General features: G+C 40.4%; 1 protein-coding gene across 1 annotated transcript; it reads right to left on the reverse strand.

Moving 5' to 3' along the window:
* Positions 1–1,300: 1,300 nt before the first annotated feature.
* On the reverse strand, positions 1,301–17,693 carry LOC109426415 (uncharacterized). The gene is made up of 4 exons (XM_019701927.3): positions 17,369–17,693; positions 15,933–17,295; positions 2,849–3,261; positions 1,301–2,789 (listed from the first exon to the last, which is right to left on the reverse strand). The coding sequence occupies exons 1-4, from the start codon at positions 17,593–17,595 to the stop codon at positions 1,382–1,384; spliced, it is 3,411 nt and encodes a 1,136-aa protein (XP_019557472.3). The 5' UTR covers positions 17,596–17,693; the 3' UTR covers positions 1,301–1,381.
* Positions 17,694–21,838: the final 4,145 nt, after the last annotated feature.

Raw genomic sequence — 21,838 nt, forward strand, 5'->3', positions numbered from 1 at the left:
CGCGACGAATCACCGAGCTGGAAAGCGCCCTCGAAGACATGACTTTAACCATGCAGGAAGCGGATCAAGCCGTCGAGAGCCTCGAGTCGAAGATCGCAATCCGACGCAGTCGCAATCCCCTAGAACCGATTCCGTTCGAGCTATTCTCCGAGTTCTGTCTCGATTGGATCGAAAAGTGCAAGATGGCCACCGAGACGGTACGCTTCAAGCTGCGGAAGAGCAGCGCAGAGCTTCAAGTCAAGCGACAGCTGGTAGACGAGAAGCAGAAGCTAGCCGGTAGCGACAGCCTTGCGGTGGATCACGAGAGTTTGACGATCCAGAAGAAGGACAACGAACGGAACCTACAGGACGTGACCAAGACCAGCTACGAGTTGAGGCTGATGGGAGGCGAGGTTAAGCGGGACACGACTCGGGAGAAGATCAAGCTCGGTGAGACGATGCAACAGTACGGACAGATTGGGGCGGATTGTGTCAAGTTGGAGCAGAATCTGGGCGAGTTGGAGGAGCAGATCGACCGGACGGAGCGGGAGATAGAGGAACTGGAGGCGGTAAATCAGGCTCTTCGTGAAAAGGCACAGCTGTACAAGGTTCCGAGTGTGATTGATATTGCGAGGAAAATCGAGGAGTTGGAACAGGTCGGGAAGCAGCTGGTGGACGTAGTGAAGGAGAAGGTTGTGAAGTACGGTAAATAGGTTCAGGGATGGAGCTAATGGGTAGTTGCTTGCGTGTTGTCAAAATTTTGAAGAATAAACATGATTTTCTGGATACTTGTAATTCTTTTTTTTTAATCGTGTATGTAGCCTATTGAAGAAGGCAATAATGACTGGAAATATAGGATATCGGAAGGAATTCCCAGAGGGATTCCTGGAGGAATTCCCAGAGGAATTCCCAGAGAGATTCTTAGAGGAATTCCCTCCCAGCGGGATTGCTGCAGGAACTCCCAACAGGGTTGCTGGAGGTACTCCCAGCGGGATTGCTAGAGGAACTCTCGGAGGGATTCCCGGAGGAACTTCTAGAGGGATTCCCGGAGGAACTTCCAGAGGGATTTCGGAGGAACTCCCAGAGGGATTCCTGGAGGAATTTCCAGAGTGATTCCTGGAGGAACTCCCAGCAGGATTGCTAGAGGAACTTCCAGTGGGATTGCTGAAGAACTCCCAGCGGGGTTCCTGGAGGAATTCTCCGAGAGTTTTCCAGATGAACTCCAAGAGGGTTTTCCAAAAAATGTAGTGAGCTCGTGGTCCAGGAATTTAAGAATGCATCTTGTTAAACTTCATGGTCGTAGTGATCTGAATAGCAGTAGTTTTACTCAAACCTGAACTTTTATTAATCCAAATTAACTCATTGTGGTTTACACTCCGTCTACAAGCTCAGTCTCAAGCCCTCAAGCATTCCTCAGCCGCAGTTCCACGTACAATCCTTCATCGGTTCCCACGTTGTTCATACCCTTGCGCAGCTTCAACGGAATTTGCGTCCTGGCACTTCGATGAAACGAAAATCTACGCAGCATGTGGTACATGACGGCCTTCAGTTCCATGAGCGCAAAACGCGATCCAATGCAGTTCCTTGGACCGATACCGAACGGCAGATACGTTCCCACCTTGATGTTGCCTTTGTTCTGATCACTGAACCGCTCCGGGTCGAACCGGTCCGGATTCGGGTAGTACTGCGGATCATGATGAATACCATGAATCGGGAACCACACGCAAGTGCCTTTGTCGATGGTGAACCGAAGGCCTTGACCGTCGTCTAGGTTGTAGTCCTTTACGCACAACCGATCGCCAATCGGAGACAGCGGCCACTTCCGCATGGTTTCCGACACGACCATGTCCATGTACTTCATTCCCTGGAGCGCGTCGTATGTCAGAAGCTGACCTTCAAGTTGCTTATGGGTCTGTTGAACTTCTTCATACAACTTCTGCTGAATGTCCGGGTTCAGAATCAACTCGTGAATCATGAACATGGACGTTGTCGATACGGATTCAAATCCAGCGATGAAGAAGATCAGACACTGCGCGACCATGTCAGTTTCCGATATGACCTTCGTTACTTTCGCCTTCCCGACCACCGATTCCTGAACAGTGGCGAACCCTTCCTGGGCTTCCTCTCGTTCTTCCTCGTACCTCAACGTTCCCTTCCGAGCTTCCAACAGCAGATCGATCATATCGTGACGAACAATACCCTGACTTTCCCGGGCTCGGATCGTCTCCTTGATCAACTTGGTGAAATACACCGCTTGCTCCCGCGGCATAATATCCAACCCGAAGTTCTTCGCAAATGTTGGGAACATTCTCATGAACAGCATCTTCGCTATCACCAGCGGACTGCCCATCTGCATCATCCTCTTTCCGTGGTACATGAATTCGTGATCAACGTCCCGAAAGCAATCCACTTCGATCCCGAACGCGCACGACGCGATCACGTTGATCCCGTACCGGCTCAACATGTCCTTGATCTCCACTTCCATCCGTCCCCCCGTGCCACCCATCAACGCTTCGTAGTGCTTCAGCATCCGCTCGCCGCAGTCCACCATCAGCGTGAACATCAGCCGCATCTTCCGCCCGGTAAAGGCCGGACTCAGAGTGGCCCGCATGTTACGCCATCGCTGACCGGACAGGGTGAACAGAACTCGCTTGAACAGGGCGTGGGGATGGTCCTCGGTGTCTTCTGGTTCGCCAAAGAACGGTCGATGATCCATGAAGTGGTCAAAGTCCTTGACGGCGATCTGCTTGATCAACTCCGGATCGCGGATCACGAAGAATGGCGTCGTTGTGTCGAACATCCCGAGGATCCTGAACGAACAAATTCAATTGAAGATCAAGATCGATCAGTTAATCCATATGATACTCACTTAACCCCTGGAAACTTGTTATAAACGTACGACACAAAATCGGCGAACGTAACCTGCTTCAACAGTAGTGGGGCGGTCGTACCCAGCAGGGGCCAAGCCCGCAGCCAGGGGATCGGCTTATCGTGAAAGTAGCCGTTGTTCTGCGTTATCAAACGGTACAGATAAACGAGCACGGCCAGCACCGTGCCCAGAAGTAGTAAATTCACTTCCATCTCGGTTGTCCGATAAATGGCGACTGATTTGGATACCGGTCTGACTACAGTCAGGGCCAAATTCGGTGCGGAGAAGCTAATGCGAGAGGGTATGTGTGCACGCGCTGGAAACACAGACTGGCCAATTGGATCAAAATTTTTGGCATGGCGGTCACGGTCGACGATTGGATGATGATGGTTGTTTATTTTTAGTCTCGGTTTCTTGCCACACCCGTTCGGGTTTTATGATGATTGTCTGCTTGATAGGAAGCTATGTTGACTTAACCAATTTAGCAATTCTTGCAGAGTATGGACGTGATGGTGTTATTATTGTTGTTGACTTTAAATGATATCACTGTACATATCCCACCAGAATAAAATTACGTTCTCAGTCTAAGCTTTAAAGTGCTTATTACCCGGGTAGAGCTTAATGGCAAAAGAATGGCAAATTTTACCATTAAAAGAGAATGCTTGAATGGCAAAATGTGTTATTTGTTTGTTTGAAATAAGAGTTAAAATAACAAAAATAATAACAAAATTTTGGTAGCAGAAAAACTTAAAAATAACTAATTTGGCCATTGTAATAACAAAGTAATGGTAAAGCATGCGGATTAAATTGAAGAACAAAATAAGTTATGATTGAGATATTGATAACAAAATAAGACCCAAATTAACTGTTATCGGTGAATAACAAAATATGACATTCTTGAGTTATTGATAACAGAATAAGAACAAATTTTTCTGTTTATGTGGCGATCAAAATAATGGTAGGTTTAGTTGTTCAAATTCAATTTTAAAATAATGGTAGATTCAGTTATTATTTCAAAGTAGCAGAAGAAAGGTAAAATGAGCTTTTTCTTTTTTTTCTTCAATAAAATTAAAGTTCATCAATCAATGTAAAAACAGTTTTATTTTGTGGAAATTAAAAACTCAAAACGAAACGAGCTTCAAATTCACTTTGATGAACGTAGCCACCACCGTTGCGTCGAAAAAGATAGATACGTCGTTTTACAAATTATACTCTTCAATTGTTTGAGTTCTAAATTAACATAAATTGATGTGCATCAAATAGAATCCATTGCGAATCAAACACACAGCTGAGAATCCGGATTTGTTTACTTTTGCGAGATACGTCGAATTGAAAAGTTATACTTGAAATATACAATATAATAGTTAATGGTATATTAAGAGTAAAATATGTTATGGTGCCTAATGTTTATAAATAGTTTCTCACAATATCAAAATAATGGCAAATTTAGCTAGGAATGTAAATTATGTTATTGTTTTGATATTTTATACAATTCATTATAAAAGGTGCGAAATTGCAAGTTTTACCATGATAATAATTTTTGTTATTGATGTGTTATTTAGCATTATTCATGAATAACATATCAATGACAAGATTTGATATGATTGTATATTTTGCTATTGATTTGCCATTTTAAGTTTTTCATAATAACAGAAGAATGGCAAAACGAGATATGATGGCAAAACCAGTTATTATTTTGTCCTTTGTTTGCCATTAGCCTCTACCCGGGTATTATATAACTCAATTAGTCCATGTTAATCCTAACCTTAATATTCGACCAGCATCCTATTTATATCTTGAACATTACCGTCGATGGGAGTGACAATGGGTCTGGGGGTGAGATTGGGTCAAAATGGTACATAATATTACAGTCTTCGGAGAAGTTGTTCAAAAGAGCCATACTTCGTACATGGTTTCAGAGTTGCTCACTAGATGGCACAAATGTTGTTGCAAAGATTACATATGGTCGCGGTTTATAAAATCGATTTGCAATGTGAAGTAAAACTATTACGAAAAATAATAATGAAGCACTACAAATGCACATTAAAATATAACATATTGGAGTGGAAGACTACAAATGCGTAATAAATTAACCTCATGGATAACAATTACCGATAACAGGATGACGAGGTTTCATAAATGTTGTTGGTCCATCAGGCAATCCTGTAATCGTATTTTCTCTGGCAGATTGCCTATTGTTCGCAACGTTAGTTGTTTTCATAGCTTGAGTTTTGTCTAGAAATTTCTAATCCTAAGGGGCATCTCGATTCAGGTTTTGATACAAGACGTTTACATTTTGATGTCTTCAATCACTTAACCTAGCAGTAGGGCGCGGGCGGGGTTGACCCTGCCCGCCTTCCGAGGACAAAGGGAGTGGCGAGGACCACTCGGGAAACTGGCTAAGCGCCAGCATGCTATCGTGATGGACTCTCCAGAGCGAGTCATCGATGTTCGTTGCTGCTAGGCTACGGCAGCTAACCTTGAGGGTGCGATATGCACTAGCCCCTCTCTGAAGCAATACCTTCTTGGTGGTTCCGGAGAGACGTAGGGTTTGGCGACCATAGGAATGTGTTTTAGTGGGTCGAGGAGAGAGTAGTCCTGGCTTCTACCGGCATTGTAGAAGACGGCCTCATCCCCACACTACCCTAACCTTCCTGTTAGGGTGTCTGATGAGCAGATTTATCCCCCTATGGTTTAGAAGAAAAAAAAATCACTTAACCTAATTTACAGCTCTTTTGTCCACTACGGCACTGCGTGAGCGATTCCAATTGGAAGCTGTACTTACAGTTTGTACAGCGCCTAGATGTATTCTGTTCTAATTCTACTATATCCAACTGGCTGCCGTTGCGCTGCTTTCACTTTCTACCCTATCATGATAGAATGATGAGCACGAGGAAACTGATGTGTGGCTGTTGGTTGTTCCTGTTTCCAGTCCGATTGGGGGTCCATTATGGGTTGCCGTTCGCCGATGTCCAAGTATACGGGTCCCTTTGAGCCATTATTTTATTTTATTTATTTATTGCTGCAAAAAAAACGTAACGTAAGACATTTATCTTTTTTATGTTACATTGCATATTTCTAGTGGAACGATGCGCCGTTTGCTCATGTTTTACTTGAACATTTTTGTATTACTTATCCTACATTATTTAACTTATTTAAAATACAGTTAGGTTTTTTTACGCGGGGGATACGTACCGCGTAAAAAAAAACTCAGTTCAAATTTCGAAAAACCGCGTAAAAAAAGTCTCACCATTTCTCGACGAATCATGCAAAAATAAGACGATGAATTTTTTTTGTATGAAGTTTTCATTTACGCAGCCGCGTAAATCAAAACCGCGTAAAAAAAATCCTGACTGTACTCTTAACATCCTCTCTCAAAAGCTAAAATAGATTATTCATTATGCGGGCAATGTATTCCAGTGCATTACACCTCGCACAAAAAAGGAATTTCCGAAAGCGTGGTAAAATATACTTTTTACAACGACTACTTCTCGCTGGTTGTAACTTACTGTGTAGATAGTCGGGTTGTTGTGTACTAGAAAGACCGTGTAGAAATAAGCAACAGCGTAGTTTACTAAAGCGGCATCCAATTAATAAGTGATGCAAATGGCTCAGAAGAGGGTCAGTGTCAGCTGCTCTCAGGGGGAAAGAGCAACTCACGAAAGTGCCGGGGCTGGGATCGAACCCATGACCATCTACTTATGAAGCAAACATGTAGCCACTACGCCACGGGCCCCGGCGAGATATGATTGAAAACATTGTTATCAACGATATTCAAAATTCATTTCTTTCAAGAAGAATCTTTAGTTGAATCAAAAAATTCCAATTAGTTGGAAGTAATAACCCAAGAAACATTTTGATGACCAATTAGTTTTTAAGAGGTTTTGAGAACCGTCATAAAGCCTTATACCTTTTATTTTGGTTTTATGGTGGTTTTGAGAACCTCTTCTAGTACATGTATTCGACTAAATGGTTTCTTGAGAAGCTTGAACAAATGTTGTGCATTTTTGTTTGTAACTCGAAATTTGCATCAACATATTAAATGTTGGTTACTTCTTCAATTTAATACTTCATTTTGAAAATGTTTGGTAGATAACTTAGCCAAATAGCAAATGATTCGCTACTTCAAATGAATCAAATTATACTTCATGAATATTAAGAAATTGAAGGAAACCTGATGTTCAATACATTTCCCATGGCTGAACTTTGAGGCAAAATGCAAAAGTGTAAGAAAAACTTGTCGAGAATATCCGAAAATTTATGATTTTCCAACACTCTCAAAATAAGAGTTAATTTGTGTAACTTGCTATTCAAATGATAATTTTTATTTTGCGGCCCTCGATTTGGACACAAATCTTCAATCTGGCCCGCGGTATGCTTCAACCTGAGCACCACTGGTTTAAAACTTTAAGTTCATATTTTCGGCGGAGTCGTTTATACGAATGTGAATCTTTTATTCAAAAGATCTCTAGTTAGTAATTTTTTTACTAGACGGTGCTGTAGTTTATTGCGCATTTAGTTCACCACTGGACACGCATCGCACAAGCTTTCACGAGTGAGAAAATGAAAATGAACGTGTGCAATTTCATAGAGCACTTATTGAGTATAGATCGAAAAAATACAGCGCCGAAAACATTTGATGCAATCGCGCACTTTTATTTACGGTTTTCGTACTTAAGACTGAATGTGCAGTGGTTATGCGCAATAATTGATTTGACTTGATTATATCTCTACCTAACAAAAAGTAACAACTTTGGTGTGTTTTGTAAATACGTTTATCTGTCAAAACTTAGTCCGGTAATATAATTGTTATTTAGAAACCCTTTGATCAGGTGGCGTTGGGGACAAAAACACTATTGCTAATAACTCGACTCAGTGATGAAATATAAAGTGCGCGTCTTCAATTGTATTAGAGCCATGTATCGGAAAGATTTACAGTTAAGTATTAACATACTCCATGGAACTGATGTAATATATCTTGGTCTATATAGAAGGTCTCCCGCAGGGATTTGGCTATGAAATTATTTAACAATTCCTCCAAATGATTTTTTTTAATGATTTCTCATACGATTTCTACCAGATTTCATCTTGTAGTTCTTCCCGAGAATACTGTAGGGAATCGTTTCAGAGTTTCTCCTAGAATTCCTAGCATTATTCTACGCAGAACTCTTCCTGGCATTTTTTTTTTCAAGAATACTTCCTGGTATTCCCAAAATGATTCTTTCAGGGGTTCATCCTGATTTTTTTCTGGGATTTTTCGGAGGATTCCTTCTGGGATACTCCCAAAGATTCCTGGGTTTTTGCACAAAAGTGTTTTCTAGATTTCCGTCAAAAAATCCTCAGGGATTTCTTCAGAAATTGTACCCAGGGTTTCTTCTTTGGTTTTCCCCCGGATTCTGTCAAGCATTTTTTGCGAGTCCACCGGAATTTCTTTCCGGATTATCTCCAAGATTCCATCCAGTAATCCGCCAGAGTTTACTATTTGGATTCCTTCAGGTTTACTTCCGAGCTTCCTTCAGAGATTTCGTTCGGGATTCCTCCATTGATTTTCCCAGGTTTCTACGTTAGAAATTCTTCCAAGGACTTCTTCCGTGATTCCCTCATTGAATTCGCCCAAGATTCGTTTCGAGATTCATTTAGGACTTAGTTTGTGGATTTTTCGTGGATATTTACAAAGATTTCTTTGATTTCTCATGGGATTCCATAAGTGTGTTTTTATGGCTTTTCAAAGGATTTATCCTTGTTCTCTGTCAAGACTTCGTACAGGAATTTTATCTGGAACTTCTCCCCAGATTTCTTCAGATATCCCTCCCATGAATGCTGCATTGGTTTTTCCAAGTTTTTTTTTATGAATTCCTTCCGGCATTTTTTTTTTTCCTTGAATTTCTTCCATCGGGGTTCGTTTGAAGATTGTTTCCGAGATTCCTTAATTGATCCTTTCTCCTTTCCTAGTTTTCTTTAGGCATTCTTCTAGGATTCTGTTAAGGATTGCTTCACTTTTTTTTCTGAAATTCCGTTAGAAATTCCTCCCGCTATTCCTTCATTAATTCCTATCGAGATATCAATCGGGATTTCTCATGGGAATTCTATCACTTTTAATTTCGAGCTTGCTTCAGAGATTCCTCCAAGACTCTTCCGTGGTTTCTCGGGTTTCTTTATTGATTCCTCTCCGGATTTCTACCAGGTTTCCTTATGAGATATCATATAGTGATTCTTTCGCGGTTACTTCCAGAGATTTCTGCTGAGATTCCTACACTGATTTCTCCCGGGATTCTTTTCTTTTTTCAGGTATTTTTTCGAGTTTCATTAAATTGTTCTCTAGGGGATTTATCCCCTGATTTCTTTGTACATTCTGCTTGGGTTTTGGAATTTCTCCCGGCTTAGTTCACTGCATGCATTTACGCTGGACTGCTTACTTTCACAGAAAATTTGACGTTTGAAGGGAGCGGCACCGCTCGAACGTCAAAATTTTCTGTGAGAGTAAGCAGGCCAGCGTAAATTCGTGCAGTGGACTATTCCTTCAGGATTCCTCCAGAGGAAAGGAATTCATTCGCATACATGGTCGGCGTTCAGTCAGAGTGGACTACGCGATTTTTTGAACAGATAAAGATAAGCTTAGGAATTCGCTCAACCTGAACTTTTCGACGTTATTTTAATGCAGATGTGTCATTAAAAGAATAATAGTATTTCTGAATGAAAATAATGCCAGAGATTTAAAATTTCAAGTGCTTGCAGGACATTTTCTCGAAATCATTGAAAATCAGATGGTCCGGTTTGACTTAACGCCGACCACATGTGCATCCATGCATACATGTTAAGTCTATTGTTGTTGAAATTCTAGATAAGCAAAGAAAATAATAAATATTTTTCGAAAACTTGGAATAGTTGTATGCAGGCATCAAATTTCTCACTCATGCGATCAAATTTCACGGATTTATCCACTTCCGCGAGAATGAATGTTCACTGCATGGGATAAAAATAAAAACAAAATTTTCTCACTCCAGCACCCTCTTAAATTCAGCACTCCAGCACTCAAGAGAATTTCTCTCTACCCACAACTCATGGATAAACAACAAAGCAACCAATTTTTCACTCCGTCTGAGAGTAACATAACGTCTCCACCGATGCAGGAGAGAGATCAATAATTTGACGTTAAATTGTAGCGTGTTCACAAAAAATGTACTTGTTCCCATGGCCATATAGATAACACGGCACCGCTCAGACGTCAATTGGGTGAAAACGTGGATTGGTGCATACTGAGCAAGCAGTTTTTTTTGCAAGTGAATACGATTTGTGAGTGTGCGCTAGTTAGAGAGAGTACACTTTTATAACACAAAAGAACCGGAGTGATGCTGTCAAGGAAAATATCGCAGGCTCCTTTATCCGGATTATATCGTGGTGTGATAGATCGTTACTCGCGTGAGTGAGGGGAAAAAATGATGTCTGGTTGAATGTACAGTCACTCACTAGTCGCACCGCGGTTTGTGTTTTTTGGAAACTTTCCCAATAAATATTCTACCAACACGAGATCTGAACACAGAAGTTATTGTCTGGAATTCTTATAGATGCTCTTTGATTATATTCATAATTCCAAGTTGCCAGCTTTGTAAGTTTACACTAATTTAACTAGTGTAAGACAAATTGTACTGAAACCTTTCTAAATAATAATGTAATTTTTTATTTATTTTCATTTCTGGTGAGTTCAGGTTCAGGTAACTATTAAACTTGGTCGTTTAAAAACGGTATTTGATTTTAATCTAACGCAACCCAAGGAGGATCGAATCAAAGTTCTGAACAAAATGGTTAAAGCTTTCAGCAGAATTGGCTTAGAATGATGAACTGGATTTCCTGGAAGTCCTGAGTAGCATTTGCTCAGAATCCTGAGTAGGATTGGCTTAGAATGCTGAGTAGCATTGGTTCAAAATTGGCTTATAAACAAGAGCAGAATTGGTACTTAACACAGCGCAACATTTTTTGTCTCAAGAGCAAACGGGTTACGTACAAAAGGCTGAAACACGAAAGGCTGAAATAACAAAAGGCTGAATTACGAAAGGCTGAATCACAAAAGGCTGAAAATGTCAAAAGGCTGAAATAACATAAGGCTGAAATAATGATTCGACTAGTTTTCAAACGGCAAGCCTAAAGGCAGTCATGCGAGCCTAAAGGCAACACTAACATCACAGACAAACAGACATAACACTCTAATTATTCATAGTGTACACTGATATAATGATCTTTATGAAAATTTGCTAGTTGGTCGATCACTCAGCCCTGACACTTGCATTGGTTTTGCTTGAGTTTGACATTAGACGCACACTACCGCTCATTGGTTGATGGTTCATTGGACGAACATGCTTCCGTTGCTATGTTCGAAATCGGAAAGCGTTAGGACTGGTTTTCCGCGATAAAGTATGCATTATTGATCGCCTACATAACTATGACAATATTGCTATGTGCGTTCAAGATGCAAACGATGCCTAAATGCGCTTCAAACGCAGTTACACAATGTAAGCAAAGGCAGCATAGCAACAATAGTCAATATCACCGCCAACCTAGGTTTCGAAAGCTTCCACTGACATCGGGTTATTAGTTAGAGGATCTTACCGCATTTGGTGCTCCCGCCACGGTGTGCCAAAAACCGTTATTAACAAATAAAAATGTCCAACAATTTGGCACCCGTCATTCGAAAGATATACTATCCTAGTATCTACTCTGAAAATTTGAAAATCTTTCATCGAGGGAAATTGAAGTTTTTGTCATTTGAGCATATTGCGTTATTTCTATAGGATTTTCTTATATGAGTAAATATGCACATATCGTAGTTCTACGGCCATTTATAATTTCAACCCAAAAAAACATTAGTTTTTCAAATACTATCCAACGTGTACGATATTAAGGCAAAGTTTCTGCAAATTTGACAACATTTTGTTAAATTCCTTCCTTTGAGATTCTTCTCAAGTTACAGTTATTTGAATAATTTACTCTATTTCCCTAAAATTTACCTATAATCGCTATAATCCAATTATTTCCATGCGACTATCAAACCTGTATATGTCATCAGAGCAAAATTTTTAACCTTTTCAGAAACTAGTATTTAATATGCGTGATTTTTGATCCAATTTGCGATAAGTTGGAACCATTCTATTGATGGGTTTGATAATCACAATGGTATGGGAGCTTAAGACGTTTGTAAAATAAATTTAAAAAATGTATCTTTCGAGTATCTTCTTACGAGCTGAACTGAGTAATTCAACGACTGAAATTTCATCAATGGTAAAAAATCCTTGCGTACGTTTATATACGTACGATTTTATGTATAAATAAATGATTTTTTATAAAGTCTAATAGATTTATTATGTGTTATTGTTGTGATTTATTATGTGTTATTAAATTGTACTTGAAATGCTATGTAAATGCACGGTTTATAATGATCGGAAGTTTAAAAGAAGTATTATATTCCGTTTACAGAACAAGAAGATAACTATGAATTAGATACGACAAGAAGCACAATAGCTAATCATTTTAAAGTATAGGAAAATTAATATAAATTGTTTATGCAATTTCAAACCTAAATGTCAAACACAGGATTATATGTATTGTTCCATATGTATTGGTCTGGGACACGGTTATATGGGAAAAAATTGGAAAACTCTCGTTGCTGTATACTTTTAGAGTGCCATTTTGCCCTCATATCAACTGTGCAAAATTTCAGCTCAATCAAAGAAACTATATTTTAGCGCTCGTCTTTTTTAAATGTTCATACTATTTAGTATGAGGAGAATTTACTTCTTCAAAGCAAATCGCCCTTTGATCCCTAAAAATGAATGATGAAAACTTCACGAGAATTCAGACCTCCGAAGACCGAAAAGCGATGTAATGTTCGTTAAAAAACATAAAGCCTCACCGATCAATAAAATGACGATATATTATTATTTATTGTTAATCCTTACATGTTAAACGGCGTTGCCATGCTATTCGGTTTTCAGTCAATATCTTTTTCCATATGCCTTAGATCGATTTGCGGTGTTCAGAGGGTTGATTGCTCATCAAATTTCCTACAGAAATCATTCATCAATCTAATTTTTAGAAATTAAGGGGCCACCTGTGGCGATTTTTTTGTTAAAAAGGCGATTTTTCCCATAGTAAATTGTATGAAAACTTAAAACGGCTGGCACTAAAATATAGTTTCTTTGATCGTGCTGAAATTTTGCACAGTTGATATGGGGCCACAATGGAACTCAAAAAGTGTGCAGGAGTGAAATGTCTATTTCTACCCATGCTAATATATATTGTTGTTGTTACAATTTCAAACACCTCATGACAGTTGTTTAAGGGTGTAAATATGATAATTTCATAATCTCACTTTATTTTTGATAAATTGGAGTTGATACCCAATCCATAAGCTATAACTCCAATTATCTGATGGATTTTTTTTTATTTTTAAAAAAGATCGGTTATCCATGTTAAAGAACATTTTTACTCTTTTATAATAGACTAGAAAATTTTTTTAACATGTGGTAGATTTTCTTCCTAACACTTTTTCAAATTATTTTATAAATGGCTTAAACTCTTAAGCCAGCGTGACTATCAAACCCAGCAATATAATGGTTTCAAATTTATCGCATATATGCCCAACAATCACGTATATTCAATACAAATTGCTAAAAAATTTTTTGATGACCTATACGGGTTTGAAATTTATATGTAAGTAACTGAATTATAGGTAACATATTAGGGAAATATGTAGGGATATCAGAGTAAACTATTCAAATTACTGTAACTTGTGATTCCTCTAACAAAATGTTGTCAAATTTGCAGAAACTATGGTTAGATATCATACATGTTGATAAGTATTTGAAAAACTAATGTACATATATTTGTTGAAATCATAAAAAGCCGTAGAACCATGATATGTGCATATTGACTCATATATGAAAATTCTATAGAAATAACGCAATATGCTCAAATGGCAAAAACTTCAATTTCCCTCGATGAAAGATTTTCAAATTTTCAGAGAAGATACTAGGATAGTATATCTTTCGAATGACGGGTGCCAAATTGGTGGACATTTTTTTTTGATAATAACGGTTTTTGGCACACCGTGCCCGCATTTGATATTTGCGTTTTGAATGCACACAGCAATATTTCTCCAAGGAATAGCATATATTTAAAAGAAGGAAAAATCTCTGATCACATTGTTGGCAGCTGAAATGGCAACCAATCTCCATAACAGCATGACTCGAAAGAATAGCTCATGCTCAAAGAAGGAAAAATCTCCGATTGAAATACCATCAGTCATTTTTTGTGTTAGTTGGTATGCATCATTAGCCTCTTCACTAAGCACATTCTATCACTAGGACTCATATATGTAGCCGATCTGGTTAGCGAACGGGTAGTCAAGCTGAGGGTGACGGGCTCGATTCTCCCTCGGGCCAGAAACTTTTTGTAATGGAAAATTACTTGACAACCGCGGGCATAAAGTATCTTCCTGCCTGTCACACGATATACAAAGGCAAAGTGGTCATTGGCAGTGAAGGCTCTCAATTAATAACTGTTGAAATGCGTATAGAAGCTGAGAGCAGGCTTTGTCTCAGTTGGAACGTTTCGCCAGAACAAAAATAAGAAGTACTATAACTCATTTCCTACATTTTTTGCAATTTCAGCCTTTTGTGCATTCAGCCTTTTGAAATTCAGCCTTATGTAACTTTCAGCCTTTCGTGTTCAGCCTTTTGTGCATTCAGCCTTTGAAATTCAGCCTTATGTTAGCATGCCGAGCAAACTTATGTGTCTCTGATAGATTTTGGGCCGTCGAATCCGAATCCGGGCTCAGATTTGTTTCAACCCGTCAAATTTGGTAGATTGAAGCATTTCATGTTAGTAAGTAAGCTTGCATGCAATTTTTGGGAGGGTAACTTGTATGGAAAATATCGTACCTAACACAAACCGCTTAAAATTATCAAAATCGATTTTGTAAAACGAAATATTTTGAATGAGTCGTTAATTAACATACATGCTAATTGACCAATTTATCTTTTGATTGCGTAAAAAAAATCTATGCTTAATGGCATGCAGTAAAAAAAAGCCCAAAATCGTATATTTCACCCTATAAATAGAGGTATAGCTGTGACGTGCTGGAGCAAAATGAACCCGGATTCGGATTCAGCGGCCTAAAAACCGTCGGAGACACATAATGTATGCTGAAACTGGTGGGAATATATTGTGGTGTGACAAAAAAAAATCTGCAGGGGGTCGAATACGGTGCAAAAAAAGCAATACTTGCAAATCGATCTTCGGTGTTCAACATATCGCGCCCTTAATGCTAGAACTAGGTAACTCGTTTTGGAAAATGCGGATAAAAATGGCTGGTAAAACTTATCCTGGTATAAAACATACTCTTTGTTGGTCTTAAAAGTTGAATTAATATGTGTTTTCGAGTTCTCAATTGACAAACTTGTGTTTATTGTGGTGTACGTTCAGATATAAACAAATTTCTAGCGATAACGCAAAACTACCTAGCTCTAGCATTAAGGGGACGATATTTCTCTCAGCTGACGATTCAGTGGATCACGTTGCGTTGGGTAGGATAATTCACGATTGTTGTGAGAGTTTGTCGTATTCCTATTGGGATGCCGCAAATCGGCTTTTCGCGTGATTTACGTGTAGTTTTTTAGTGATATTGCTACTGGATGTCCAGGAGACGCAAATGGAAGTCAAAAAATTCGTCTTGAGAGTATACTGGAATTCGAATAATTTGGCGAGTTTGTACCTGTAGAACCTGTTGGTGTCTAAACGTTGACTAAACGTATCCTTTGAACCTAACCCTTCAACCAACAAGACCCAAATTCCCGTGACACTTAGGTCTGAGGTCTCCACAAACATGTTCTCCAAAAAACATCAGTTCACACGGGCTTGCGGACAGGGAGCTTAATTTAAATAGTTTGTGTTTTCATAGAATAAAATTTATTATTTCATTGGTTATTAAAAATCTTACAAAATATATGAATTAACTTAATGAGATATCGATAATTGTACTGTAAAATCATTGATTCCAAGCTTCAGGCAACTGTTGAAGTGTTACCAGTTATTTCGGCACCACCTTCAACACCAGACCATTCGCTGCACCCAACGTGGCATATCCTTTCTCGAAGACCGGCGGCACTTCAGTTTTCTCGGTCCTCTCCAGCCGGAAGTTCAACACCAAGTAGTACACCATACACTTCAGCTCCATCATCGCAAACCGCATCCCAATGCAATTCCTGGGTCCAATCCCGAACGGCAGATAGGTGTATGGTTTTATCTCACCCTTACGCTGCTCGCTGAACCGCTCCGGGTCGAATTTGTTCGGTTCTGGATAGTACTGGGGATCGCGGTGAATGCCGTGGATCGGTATCCAAACGCCTGTGCCTTTTTCCAAGAGACACTGCAAACCCTGTCCGTCGTCCAGCGTGTACTCCTGAACGCACAGTCGATCCACGGCTGGACTCGAGGGCCACATACGAAGCGTCTCCGATAGGACCATGTCCAGGTATTTCATGGTGTTCAAAGCCTCGAATGTAATCGATCGTCCTTTCAGCGACTGATGAATGTCTGCAATTTCCGCGGAGAGTTTTTCCTGAACGTCCGGGTTCAACGCTAGTTCGTACGCCAGGAAGGTCAGAGTCGACGAAACCGTATCGAATCCAGCGAAGAAGAAGGTCCAACACTGTCCGATCATTTCACTCTCGGTAATGGTAACTTTGGGCAGCGATGGTGTCACTTCGGAGACTTCCTGTTGCTGATCATCTTCCTGCTGGTTCGTTACCATCCCACCTTTCCGAAGCTGCATCAACTGGTGTACCATATCCGGACGAATGACATCGCTTGCTTCTCTTGTTCGGACCGCTTCCTTGATCAACCCCGAAAAGTAATCGCTACTCTCCTGACTGATCAAGTCGATCCCGAAACGGTTCATGAACCACGGCGTAAACCAATAGGCGGCGATCTTCAACTGCGTTTTGAAATTCCCAAAAACCATCATCTTTTTCACATTGCGATAGAATTCGTTGTCGCGATCGCTCGACGAATTAAACTTGATCCCGAACGCACACGTCGCGATCACATCACTCGAAAGTCGCTCAAACACGTCCCTCACATCCCACTCCTTGGCGCCTTGCTCCCGGTAGTACGTCACCAACGCTTCACAGCACTCGACGATCAGCTCGAACATGCCCTTTACGTTCAGTTCGGCAAAGGCCGGATCAACCATCGATCGCATAGTTTTCCACTTCTGCCCGTTCAGGGCATACAACGTTTTGACCGCGATCAGGTTTGGGTGATCGCCATGATCTGCACCAATGAGCGGCCGATGATCGGTGAAGTGATCGAAATCATCGACGGCGATCTTCCTGATCAGCTCGGGATCACGCAGCACGTACAACGGCAGGACGGTATTCATCAGGCCAAACACCCTACAAGTGTGAGTAGTTGAAAATCGATATATTAGTGGCGCCTCCATGTCTGCGTTTCGGTATCGGTACTTACTTGGCGTCCGGGAAGCTATCGTAGGTGCTTTTAACGTACTCGGTGAAGGACACTCGAGACAGCATCATCGGTTTGGTTGCACCCAGCAGCAGTGGGCCCGGAAGCGACGGGATCGGTTTGTTGCGAAAGTAATCATTTTTACGCGCCAGAAATCGATAGAGGAGTGCCAGCAGTATCAGAAGCAGCAGCGCAATTGCTGCGAGAACGTATGTGATGACCATGTCCATGTCCGCGGGCGATGGCAGTGCGTCGTAGACTGATTCCGTTTTCGGTCGGACGGAACCGAGGGGGAAGATTGAAAACACGCAACAGATGTCATTAATTCAGTTGGTGGGGTGGGTCTACAGGGAGAATTTCGGAAATGTTGTGAACGGGCCCATTACTGTAACAGTCATGAATGTATCAAAACATGTTGTGGCCGTCATCCAAATATATAGGGTGTCTGTACCAATTATGGCACTACCTAAGGTTAACTATTTGTACAAAAATAACGCGAAAACCAACGAATGTCACCAACATGTTAAAAGATAGTTTAGTTTCCATACTTTACAGGAAAAATATAAAAACGGAGCCAAAACTACTTTTAGTATTTATTACGGCGTGTGCCAATGATAGGAACCCTGTCCCAGTTATGGCTACATTTTTTAACTTCGGTTCCTTTTCGCACTATTTGCATGCATTTCTTATGGGATTAGCCATAATTGGTACACTATGGCGAAAAAGGGTGCAAGGGAGCCGAAATTTTAAGGAAAATGATTTATTTCTACCATAATTTGAGCAAAATGTGGACTTTAAATGAATGCAACCTTCTTTTGTGAACGTGATCTGTTGTTCACATTTTTTTATTGTTGATATATATCGTTAAAGGGTGAAAATCAACTATGGCGAATAAATGGTACTATAGCCATAATTGGTACACTTACCCTATTCTACATTTGGCTGGAAGTGTGGGTGGGGTGGTCTAGGCGTGAGTCACATATTTTATTATTTCTCGCTACGATGCTCCACATCAAACTACAAGCATTGAAACATTCAACAAGTGAAAGTGATGGGTGTGACGTCTTTTCAGAGCCCAGAGGAACATTGGGAAGCCTCCTATGGTTTATGAGAGAGAAATGAGAGATGGTTTCCCCAGAATTGATAATGTTTCAATAGTTTTCTTTTATGTATCTTTTGAGCATTGTTTTTCCTTCGTAAAACTTATTTTATATTTCTATCATTTGCATGATATGGCATACATTTTTGTTTTGTTTTATTTTACATTACACCCAAAAATGTTAAGGGAGCTACAGACTTACCTACTAGTCCGCATTGTCACTATTGGCATTTGTTCAATCGTTCTGAGCTTATCAATAATAACCTGCAAACTCCTAAACTTTCTCAACACCAATAATCTGTCTCTAACCGACTTCTTAATGTGTCGTTAACCTCGAGCCCATCCCCCGTTAGATTCATGAAAGCTTCCTCTACTTTGTGCTGCTAGTCTGAAGAGTACAGGCATCCGATGATAACGCCGTTCCGCTGCAATGTTGAATAGTCAACTTGTAGGTCATAATCGAGGTTAACTCGTTTGTGATCCAATCGTTTGAATTGGAGCCATCACAACACACGTAGGGTAAAAACACTAGACTTCGCCCCCCTAAAATTCTACTCTAATCTTGGCCACTTTATATATTAAAAAAATTTAAATTGTATGGAGGGGCAAAAACTAGAGCAGTAGTGGTGAAGTCTAGTGCTTTTACCCTATTGTGTAATAGCCTAATCTGTTTTGCCTAAAAATGGCACTGTCAATTACCAACTGAAAAAAAAACGAAACACAGATTGTACTTATTATTACAGGTATATCTCGATTTAGTGGACATTTCAATTTTTGAAATGTCTATAAAATCGAATTTTACATATAGGGGAACTTACGTATTTTCGGCAGTTTTGTTCTCTTCGTCATGGAGGGTTTTGACGTAGGACTACGTCTCTCTTTTCTATACCGGGTGTCATTCTAAATTTTCAGAAATCAGCCGCGTTACGTTTAAAGTGGAGATTTTGAGCGTTAATAGCTCAGCCATTTCTTGTTGAATTTTCAAAATTTTGGCACCAATCGATTGCAAATCTTTACACCAATTATGTCCAATAATAATATTTGCTGTTTTTCAATAACAAACTATTGAAAAATTGGGAAAAGTGAACCCATGTTTATTCCAGCCAATCACGATCGAGCACATTTTGGAGCACATTTTGGATGCTCCCGTCGAATATAAAAGCTACTGCTTCTTCGCATCTTCCCTCATTTGCCTTTGTCGTCTCGAGGTGAACGCATCGAACGAGAGCTGCCCACTTTCTTCGTTTGCGTTTTCGCTCATTATTCTTTGACGGCCGTGTTGGCTCGGCGTCGGTGGTTGTCGGCAAGGGTGCTGTTGCACATTCGCCTTCTAACCGTCTAACGCGGCAGACGAAGGAAAGAATACGTTTCATCGATTGCTCGGCGGTGGTGGCAGAGGCAGCAAAATCCACAGAAAGATCAGCGACATACGAATTTGCGAGTTGCGTCGCTGTTCTCGGGGCTCGGTCCTTTCGCCGATTGATTGGCGGTGGCGCATTGATGATAGCATCAGGAACATCCAGGGCAATAAGCGGCGGGCCAATTTTCGACGGCGTTCAGCATTCAGCACGGAGGAATCCAACACGCATTGCGTGGCATGATAAATTCATGTCATTTTTTGTCTAAAATCTTTCAATATTCAATCGGTTCTTTTCAGGACCATAGAAAATTATTCATCAAGAGTTGTGAATCAGATAATTATTTCATTCCATCATGGATCGGTAAAAGTGTGGTGCAACCGAAAAGTGAAAGATTGAATGCTTGGTGGCCCCGCAAGAATGATGATGCCGGCCACTAATGGTTCCATCCGGAATTTATCAACCCTATCCGAACCATTTTTCGTGAAACATCGATAAATTATAACGTTGTTCGAGTTAAAATGATCTTAACCTTACAATATTTTTAATAACTTTATTCGTTAAATGGAAATTTTCTCATTTCTCGGTTGATTAACCGTTTCAAGCGTCTGGTGCATGCGGGGCGGGTCATGCAAATAAAATATACTGAAAAGCCAGCCGAATGGGAGAAGCTTCATCTGCTAATCTAGGGCATAAAAGCTGCTCCCTCTGATTTCTTTCGTCATTTTCGTTGGATCAGTCAAGCAGGGTGGATGTCACCTCCACACCTGAGCACTACCCATCGGCGACTCTCGGCTATCGTGCTGATAGCGTCATGAATCTTATCCACGGCAGAAAGCGGCCTACCAATTTTCGGTGGCATCCTGCAGGATTAGCACGGAGAAAACCAACACGCATTGCGTGGCAAGGCGGTTTCATGCCATTTTCTTCCTGATATCGTTACTTTATCAAACGGTCCTTATCAGGATCACCAAAAAATGATTCTTCAAGAGTTGTAAATCAGATAATTTTACTCCATCAATCGAGAAAAGTGTGGTTCACCCGAAAAATGAATGATTGAATTCCGGCCACTAATGGTTCCACCCAGAATTCAGCAACGCATTACCCTATCAGAACTATTTTCCGTAAAACATTGTTTAACTCTAACAATTTTCGAATTAAAATGATCTAAATCATCCAATATTTTGTTTACTTCAACGCATAATGATTTTTTTTTCCATTTCTGGGTTGATTAATCGTTTGAAGCGTCTGAAGCAGGCGGGGCGGGCCATGCAAATGAAATATTCTGGAATGCCAGCCGAATGGGAGGAGCTGCATCTGCTAATCTAGGGGTATAAAAGCTGTTCCCTCTGATTTCTTTCTGGATTCCGCCAGACTGAAAAAATGTCGAATGTCGGGTTAAAGTCGCGTCAATTTTTATCGAATGTTGGGCCACTGTTGGACCAACATCGATCAACTATTGGGTCTATGTTAGGTTTGGTGGCTAAAATCAAAATAGGTGAATGATAGGTTGATGTCGGGTTTGACGTCATCAACTATGGTAAAAGCTTTAAACCTACAACACCACAAATTTATGCTTCCTAGCTGGGGCTCAATTGAATGATGTGCCTTGACTGAGGCTGGAGCTGAAAATTAGTAAAAGCTCGAGATCAGTCTTACCCAACCAATCACAATCAAGCATAGTTCTGTGAGGCGACACGACGAAACTTATATAAGTGGTGCACACACTCATTTCGATCATTTCATCGGCACACACAGCAGCGGACGGACAGCACCGAGCGGCAGCAAGATCCCAAAAAAGATCCGCTTCAACGGATGAGCAAGCGGGTGGCACCGCCCTCTGTCCAATGAAGCCTCGATTCTTTTCGGATCAATCGGTGGTGGCGGCATGGGTGGCAATGAATTATACCAAAATGGTTCTTTTAAGGGCCCCAAAGCTTCCGAAAGAGTTATTTGGAGCATTATTCAATTATTTCTAAAAATTCAACTAATTCTAATTTTAATAGTTTAGTTTAT

This window comes from Aedes albopictus, chromosome 3 (genome assembly GCF_035046485.1).
Source record: "Aedes albopictus strain Foshan chromosome 3, AalbF5, whole genome shotgun sequence".
NCBI classification, from domain to species: Eukaryota; Metazoa; Arthropoda; class Insecta; order Diptera; family Culicidae; genus Aedes; species Aedes albopictus.